This window comes from Falco naumanni, chromosome Z (assembly GCF_017639655.2).
Source record: "Falco naumanni isolate bFalNau1 chromosome Z, bFalNau1.pat, whole genome shotgun sequence".
Lineage (NCBI taxonomy): Eukaryota > Metazoa > Chordata > Aves > Falconiformes > Falconidae > Falco > Falco naumanni.
In genome coordinates this window covers 46,188,504-46,197,856 of record NC_054080.1, presented here as the reverse complement: position 1 = coordinate 46,197,856, position 9,353 = coordinate 46,188,504, and the positions used below count along the sequence as shown (strand labels likewise).

At 42.4% G+C, this 9,353-nt stretch overlaps 1 protein-coding gene across 4 annotated transcripts in view; it reads right to left on the bottom strand.

The window, feature by feature from the left end:
* Positions 1-5,924: 5,924 nt before the first annotated feature.
* The window catches only part of SMC5 (structural maintenance of chromosomes 5), a 56,700-nt gene continuing 53,271 nt past the window's right edge, over positions 5,925-9,353 (bottom strand). For all 4 annotated transcript variants that reach the window (XM_040579156.1, XM_040579157.1, XM_040579159.1 and 1 more), the window contains one exon: positions 5,925-7,889. In XM_040579156.1, coding sequence (XP_040435090.1) covers positions 7,749-7,889 — 141 coding nt within the window. In that variant the 3' untranslated portion in view covers positions 5,925-7,748. The remainder of the gene's footprint in view (positions 7,890-9,353) is intronic.

Genomic DNA, 9,353 nt, shown 5'->3' with positions numbered 1-9,353 from the left:
CCAGGCTGGAGCAGCTCCTGGCAGGGCCTGTGGCCCCATGTGGAGAGGAGCCCGCGCTGGGGCAGGTTTGCTGGCCGGGCTTGTGACCCCACGGGGGACCCACGCTGGAGCAGGCTGGGCCTGAAGGACGGCACCCGTGGGAGGGACCCGCGCTGGGGCGGTTCGTGAAGAACTGTAGCCCGTGGGAAGGACTCATGTTGGAGAAGTTCCTGGAGGACGGTGTCCCATGGGAGGGACCCCACGCTGGAGAGGGGCAGAGTGTGAGGAGCCTCCCCCTGAGGGGGAAGGGGCGGCAGAGGCAGCGTGTGACGGACTGGCCATAGCCCCCATTCCCATCCCCCTGAGCCACTGGATGGGGCAGAGGCAGAGAAAATCGGGACTGAAGTTGAGCCTGGGAAGGAGGGGTGGAGGAAGGTGTTTTAAGGTTTGATTTTATTTCTCATTATCCTACTCTGATTGGATTGGCAATAAATTAAACTAATTTCCCTAAGCCAAGTCTGTTTTGCCATGACAGTGATTGCTGAGTGATCTCCCTGCCCCCATCTCAACCCATGAGCCTTTTGTTATATTTTCTCTCCCCTGTCCAGCTGAGGAGGGGAGTGATGGAGCAGCTGTGGTGGGCACCTGGTGTCCAGCCGGGGTCAGCCCACCACAGGTTGCTAAAAGCAAGTATTTTCATGAACTAACTTAACCTGGTACATTGGAACGGTGCTCGGGTGTGACTGCAAGATGGGACCCTGGACCGAAGGGAGCATGTAACCCTGCAGCAATGCAGGCAAAGATGGAGGGGTAGAAGTATGCCATCTGCATCTAGAGCAAAACTCGTAAGCAGCCTCCAGATTTGACATGATGCTGAGTTGGAGTTTTCTGTTCTCGGGCTTGATGGTCAAAAGACAGATACAACAAACTTAGCATAGGGCTGCTTTTTTTTTTTTTTTTTTTTTCCCTAGCTTGTCATGGATTTTAGGAATAAGGGACACAGCTCTGTGGCATTGGCCTCATTCTCCCTGCAATCCTGTCATAAAGGACTTTCCAAAAAATTATCATTCTTTACCTTACACCCTTTAATATTTGTCTTTAGTGCTCTAATTGTAATAGCTACCAAATCTTCCTAGTGCAGAGAAGGCCTTAGCCTTAGGGAAATGTTTGCAGCTTTTAAGGTCTAACACTCTACAGAACAGTCTTGCCAGGAGTGGTGTGAATTTTGGCTGGAACAGGTACGACACGCAAAGATGGGGTGCACTCCAGTGGATGATGGCAGACCTCAGCACTGACATGGGGAGGTGTGAACCTGAACAAAGACCAACTGATTCAGAGAGCACAATTTCAACAAAGTGAATTTTCATTTTTCCTCTCTCCCGAGGACAGAAGAAAGGAAATGTGTCACAAAACGCCATAGAAGTCCAGTTAAATGCCTGCAGAATGGTTCAGAAAGCTGCAGCCAAGTGTGGCTTTCTGAACCTGCCTGCTGGGGTGACTTAAATGACTTTCACCTCCATGGGAGTCTACAGCAATGTCATTCAGCACTCAGTCTTTCAGGGCTATGGAGTCAGTGAGGTTTCCTTTCTGCATCAGACCTTTGTCACAACTGCTACTTTCCCAACGACTTTCGCTTTGGAAACAAAATCCCTTCCAGGCTGACCTCCCTGCACCTTCCAGCCACATCTGACAAATTACATCAACAATAACTTAACGCAAAGTCAGAATTGTCAGAACATTGTGCTTACCCAAATCGTCTTTAAGGGACTGCCTTAAAGTATGGGAAGCTTTCCCAGTGGCAAGAATTTTGCAGCTACTGTGTTTTCAGTGCCATGATCTCAACTGAGAAACCCTCTGTCCCCTAATATACCTCCTCAAACGCTTCCACAGGTATTATGAAAATCTTCCCATTTCAAAAAGGGAAGGTCTTGACTGGCATTAGATCTAATCCTTAATAGACACTTGTTTCTGTATTATTACACGCTGCATTTTTCCAGTCCATGTATCTCTACATGGAGCTCATGCATGCCATTTGGGGTGAGAGAATGGAGTTCCTATTGCTTTCAGCTTGTAATTTTGAACTTGCTACCACTGTTACTGTTTTTTAATGACTTGTGGATCCCAATTGACAACTGATAAACATCCTATTGCTTTTCATACCAACAGCCATCAGTCTGTTTTAGTATTGGCTGTTGCCTCTGAGGTCACATCATGATGATCAAAGCAACACCTGGATGTCTGCACAGCTGGACACAAGGTACAAAGGAAATGAAGCATGTACACCTCAGACTAGGAGAATCACTAAGCAGATAGGGACAGCTTACCATTCCATGATGCAAGAAAGCCCTAAGGGAATTCAGAACAAATGGAGAAAGAAACCAAAGAGCACAGAGCCCTGCTGACATTGTGCTAAAAGGGTGCACAGAAAAGTCTTGGGCTTTCCAAATGGCCTCTTCCTTTTCTGGCTAATAGGCAGAGGCCAGAACGATAGCAGGAGAAGTTTCAGGAGAAACTTCTTTCCCCAGCTTTAACTGCTGAGCACGATGTCATATGGCATAGGATATCCCTTTGGTTAATTGGGGTCACCTGTCCCGGCTGTGTCACCTCCCAGCTGCTTGGAAACTTCTGTGCTGGTGGGGCAGTGTGAGAAACAGGGTAAGCCTTGATGCATGCTCAGCAACAGCTAAAACATCCCTGTATTACCAAGTGTTCTGGTCACAAATCCAAAACAGCCCCATAATACAAGCTACCACGAAGAAAAGTAACTCTATCCCAGCCAAAACCAGCAGAAGTATCGAAAAAACCGCTGGCTTAGCAGAGGCAATAGATCAACAGAAGGAAGGCTGAATAACTGGAAATTACTTTGAGGGCAACTGGGGAGCAGATGAATAGTGGAGAAAAGGTGGTGGAATCTGGTGGAAAGCAGAGAGATGGGACCTGTTGGCAGGGGATGGCACCATTGGGAAAGAGCTGAGCCACAGAAGAGGATATCAGACGGTAGGCTGCTGTAGCGCTGGTTATCACTTTTACCTTCTGCCTCTGCTGTTGCTACTTGCCATTACCTTTCCACGTTTTCCCTGCTGGATTTCAACACTGCTACAGTGGTGCCTGAAAAGCTTTCAAAGGCTAAACACATCTGGTTCCTGCACTCATCTCCCCTCTGCCTGTTTACACTTCAGCCTTGCCAATGACTAAAGTTAGCACTGAAGTAAAACGAAGTATAGTAACTACTAAATCAACTCCAGCACACAAAACGCTGCCTTTCATCCAGGCTGTCATAATATGCAAAGGACAGGTGGATCAACTAGCCTCAAAGGAGAAACGTGGCTATAAGTCTGAGTGCAGCAGCAAAGAAACATTCCTGCAATTTTCCAATGTTGAGGCTGGGACAGGGGGAGTATTTTTCTTGGAGCAGAGGTGGATTTAATCCCCTTCCCCATCTCCTTCCTCTCTAAATTATGATGTATCAAATCCCAGTTTTATTCTTAATTAGTGAGGTACCTGGAAAAAAATGCTTCTGTAACAAGAAGTTCTAGGAAAATTTAATTTGGGCATTGTGTTTCAGTGAGTCAGAACTGAAGACAGTAATCGTGGCTCAGAGTTGTTTACAGTGAAGCTAGAATGCTAAGGTTCCCCCTACTGCCCGTGACACAGCTCTCCTGCCAGACACCTCCCATCAGATACTGTGTCAATCAAATCAGCAGAAACTACAATGCACCTTTCAAGAAGCAGGACAAATAAAGACAGGAAAGGACAGGGAAACGATGCATACAGCATCAAAACAACTTCCATGAAATTGAAATACATTTTCATGTACAGTTACTAAATACTGCTGAGCCAATACAGCCCTTCACCTAGTGTGGTGCTCCTTTCCCAGTACAGGTGGTGTTGAAGGTTGTGGGGTGCAGGGACAAGAGAAGGAATTATGCACTGGATGGGACCATCCCTCAGCCAACCCCCAGGGACACCCACAGTACCCTTGCTCAGCTTAGCAAACACTGAGCATCTTTAATTACAGATCTCCTTCTCACATTTCCTTCACCCCCCAGGGTAAACCCCACTATCCAAAGCCTATGCACGGACAGCACAGACAGTAACAACATGTTAACATTATGCAAAGTGTTGGTAAAATTGAATGACAAATTCCACATCTTACCTATATCGACTCAACGCTTTTTGAAGACGACACTATGAATGGCATGGGAATTGGGGACAGCAGGTGAAAATTAAGGCCTGTTGTAAGAGATTTCAGAAAATTAAGAGGCTTTGCTAAGGAACAAGCAGGTTACTGCAGGTTCGTGGAAGAAACCCAAGTCAGTTTCTACAATCCATAGGAAGCACTATTTGAAGATGGTCCAGAAGCTTCTGGAAACAGCCATAGAGTTTAGTAATATGAGGGGGCTTCTTAGCACGAACCACACACAAGAGCCTCCAGCAGTGTTAACTCTTAAGTAAATTTTGCTATCAGGCCTGGAGCAGGTGCCAGGCCTCTGAAGAGCACCTGCCATACTCCTCAGTAAGCATCCTGCAGCAGAGACCAGCTCTGTGTGTCTTACCCCTCACTAACTCCACAGCCTGGAGAATCAATGTTCCCAGTCAGCAACAGCCTTAACACACCTCACTTACTTTTCTTCCAGTAAAACCCTAAGCTTCATGGAAGCATGTTAAAAGCACTGTGGTTGTGCAAGGGGCCCTTCCTCATTAGAGTCTGCTGTTCCATCCGGCTAAGCAAATCTCCTAGTTAACAACAGGTACATGCACGAGTGCCATTTACAGCCATGAAACACAGTCAGAGGTGATTTAGAAGTGCTTTTCAGTATTTGGTTCCTCAAGATCTTTCTATTTCTCACAGTAAGCTACAATTTCTGCTGCTTTACCTCTTTGTCTCAGTACATGAGCAGACACAGATGTTTGTCAGAACTGCAGATGGTGGTGGAAGAGGATCTTTGCCATCAACTTCAGCTGGTCTAAACAACAGGGAAAAGTACTTATTTTTGGAAAAAGATCAATTAATACTTCAGCTGTCAGGACTATTTGGGGGTCTTTCCACTTCTACATTCTTGAGAAGTCCTGTCTAGTCAGCAGGAAAAGTTGGATACTACATCTATATTTAACCTAAACTCCCATTCATCCTGCCTTCTCCAAGTTACACTGAGATTAATTCTAAGGGCTGTTACAGCAAGAGTCCCTGCAGGGCTGAATAGCAAAGCATGAGGAACAGCAAGAAAGCTGGCAGCATGGAAACACCCTATACACAGGTAAGGAAAGCTTTAACAACACTGTAGGTACACTGAACACCTCTGCGTATTTTCATGACTACACTATCCAGCTCAAAAGACTCTAAGCCAGAAGTTCTCTGTATGCGGATGGGATGCACCCGTCATGCGAATTAGCGGGTTACCAACAGGAACATGTGTATGGGAGGCACACAGTCATGTTGTATAGCCCACTTCACAAATAGCGATGGCCACTTTTACATACATAGTTTTACAGTTCTTTTTTAAAGGTTTTAGCTAGGAGAGCTGCTGGATGGTGAAGCTGTACTGGTCAGTAATGTGACAGTGGTTTGGTTTTGCAGCTCATTACACTGTCTGGGCTAAGTTAACATGAATGACAGCGTCATGTTAAGGCTGCAGCCAGTTATGTTGAAATCAGGACCTCTGGTCAACAGTTGACAGACCTCCAAGGAAAAGGAACACACCCACAAGCCAGTCATCCTCTTCACTTGTGCAGTGTGGCAGGCACGTATCCAAAGATGTAATTTTTGGGAATGGATCTGAAGTGCCATCCTCTTGAAATAAGTGACTTACATTTCATCTACCTCAGCCTGAAACATGAGAAAGGAACTGAACTCTAGGAAAAAATCCCATGAAGCTCTAAGATGATAGCATTACGAATACTCAGTGCTGTCTACCCATAGAAGAACTGAGGCCTACACAGGTCCATTTAAGTAGTTTCACTCATTTAGACAGTGAAAACAAATAGTACTTTATTCATACAGTGATCCTCAGAGACCAAACAGAATGTCTGTTATTTCTTTAAAAAAAAAAAAGAATGGAAAAAGCCTTAAAAATTCAGGGTTATGAGAAGCAAAGTATTTTAAACATTAAAGAACACATTTAAAACCCAGATCTTGCAATACAGTGGACAGATATAGGCCTGTAGCCTCAATTAAGTGGAGGATACTCTGCTGGCGCACTCAATCCCTGGAATACAGCCCAAGTTTCCACACTCTTCGTTCTTCTGTCAAATATTTGTGTCTGGACACTAATCCTCATGGAACTTATTCCCGGAACTCATTTCACAGTCAGACAGAGCTCCATTGATCAACAGTAGCCTGTGATATAAGAATGTGTAGTTCTCTATTCCCTTAAAGGCTGTTCAAAACAAGAACTACAGTACTTAACTTCTAGAATCTGAAACCTTCCAGATCCTAGCTTGTATTTTGCAGTGGGTTATTTTATTTGTAAAATTCTAATGTAAAAATCCAAACATAGCAATTCCATCGAAGTTCATTGACAGGATGCTGTTAAAAAAAGAATTCCACTCAAAATCAACTGAAGACCAAATTTTGTATAGAATTCTACTGAAGGCTACTTCCCCCATGAAAACAAGGATACCGCATATTTTCAGACTGTGTTCTGGGACATAAATAATTTTTACATACCTTTCACATACCAATTGTAGTTTCAATTTCTTTACAAATCATATTCTTCACAGTTCAGTATTAAGTTTTTCTTTTTTTTTTTTCCAATAGTTAACTAAATAACCTGTACCTTGTTTTAGGTATTTAGCATTCTGTTGATGACATGTACTTTCAAGAGCTTAACAGCTATGGCCAAAACACCAGTAATGAATTTTATGGCTATCTGTTGAATATAATGCAGCTGAACCCTTGTAAAAAGCCTCCTGGTCTTAACAGACATGTGAAATCAGCAGGCTCTCCATCTATCACCAAAAACATACCGAGTTTTACTTTAAAAATAATAAAGTTATATATTGCTTCATTTTACTTCTGCAAGCTAACTAGCTCGTTGTTTCAAAAAAACTGGCTCTAAGTCTCCTTGCTGAGAAAGACTTGCTAGAAAAATACAGATCTTCTCCTTCCAGGAATATAAAATGGAACATTAGCTTAAAAATAGTAAATAAAAATAAAGTATATTACTTTAAGAACAGTATATTCTTTTTACTAACTTCATGTATTATTTTCACAAAGTAAAATCCAATGCATAGCTACTTACAAACAATTCTCTTCCTATACATCACCTTCATTCATTAAAAAAGTTTCTGTTTCAACAGGAAAAGTTTGGAGAACATGCTTAATTGTGTTAGAAGCCTTATCCCCAAGACTTAACCCTACGACTTATCCCCAGGACCTGAACACTGTTTACCAAAAGCAAATGCCTGGTTTTGGACAAAAACAACACCAACAAAAAACCCAGACAGAATTAGTCCAGTATAACCTAGAAAAACTAACTGTACTTCTGATGTTGCATTACTGATAACATAAAAAGGAAGTTTCTGGTATTTTGCTATTTAAAACACTGTCGAGAAAAAGTAGGTTATTTGGAGAAAGAGGTCACTATGAAATATTTGAAAAAAATCATGCATTTTTAAAGTGTTAGACTTTTACACAAGTTTGAAGAATTAAAACTCTTAATCATCAATTCTTTACAGGATCTCATCTTTCACAATTTCTGAAGCGTTGAAGGCCAGATGTTTCAACAAGTTCCAAGAACACATTATATATACACATGTGTATATATATATCATTGTTCATCCATCCTTCCAAGTCGCCGTCGCCGCCTACAGAAAGCCTTTAAATCCCATTGGCTTGCCTCCAACATAAAAGGTCCATTGTAAACAAACAACACCGTCATCTTGTCATTGTAGGTGAGATTCTGCAGGAGCTGGTGAAAAACACAAAACCCAAAGTCAAAATAGCTAGAAGGTATGTTCCTCATTCTCTAAAAAAGGTGCAGGAGGTCCATGTAAAGATCTCAAAAGGCCAATATAGCAGGATTATAGTCTTTCTGACAGATGATGTGCATTTTTTCCTAGACAACCACCCCAAAGAGACTCCATTCATTCTTCAGGCAATTTCCATGCTTCACTATTTTTACTACAAGAAAATCTTTGTATCTAATTTGTACCTTCCTGCTGCAAATGAGGTCATTACCTTCTTGCCATATCCACAATGGGCAGAAAATATTGGCTGTATTTTGTTTTTTCCAAGGCAGGAGGCAGAGTTACTTGGGCACAATTATTATGTCTCTGTTCAGCATCATGCTCCTCTGAGCTAAGCAATTTCTATTTGTGGAAACTCAAAACTTTCAAAATTTCTTAAAAGTTGCACTGCTGTCTTCTGGAGCAAGTCCACCCACTGTATTACTTTTCTGAAGTGTCAGCCAAAGATGGACATTTACCATAATCCAAACCTTGTCACGCACAAACCCAGCAGACTGATAGATGTCATGCAAGCTGTAGAGTTATTTGCAGTGCTCAGAATGACTTTTAGCAATTTACTTGCAACTGATGCTCAGCTTGTCATCCATAGTAACTTCTTTCCCAATCATTTAGACATTTATGCCTTAGATCAGATGCTGTTGTTGATTTTTCCCACTTAAATACCAAGTTCTATGCTTGTCTGTGCTGAAATGCACCCTGTTTTCAAATAAATTTACCTAAGATTGTTTTGAATTCTAATCTTGCCCTCCATACCAAAGCAGTATTCACTCCAAACATAGTAATTATTTGCATGTTTAATAAATGTATCTGTTTCAGCATAAACTGATATTAAAAATACTGATTTTCAAACCCAAGACTCATTCCACAGGAACACATTCAGCCCATCCACTCATTCTGACAGCGAATCACTATTCAGAATACAATTTTCCTAATCAACTCTACTGCATATTAATCTATATCCCTTCCCTTCCATAGCTTGCTTGAAAATATAGCTGGGGGAATTGTCAACATAAAAAAAACCATGTCAACTTTTTCCCATATCCACTGGATCCATATATAGAACTTAGCTTAGTATGACAATCTGTCATACCTGCTTCCTAGTAAGTGATGACATAGCATAGGCTGAGGAACAACAAGTACACTACTGGAACAGCAGAGTCTGACTTTCTCCTCAGCCTGCTCTGTACAGCCTTTTAATTATCCTCTGATGATTCACCACTCAATCTCATTGGCTAAAACTTTTACATGAAGTGCTACCTCGGTAACGTTCTTTGTGGTAGGCTGTTAAAACTTCATCATGTTAACTGTGGTGATCACCTACTTGCAGCTGAGAAAGACAGGGAGGAAGGAAATACCTTCAGCCACCTCTTTATAACATCATCTCTTGCTGCTGAACAGTGATGCAA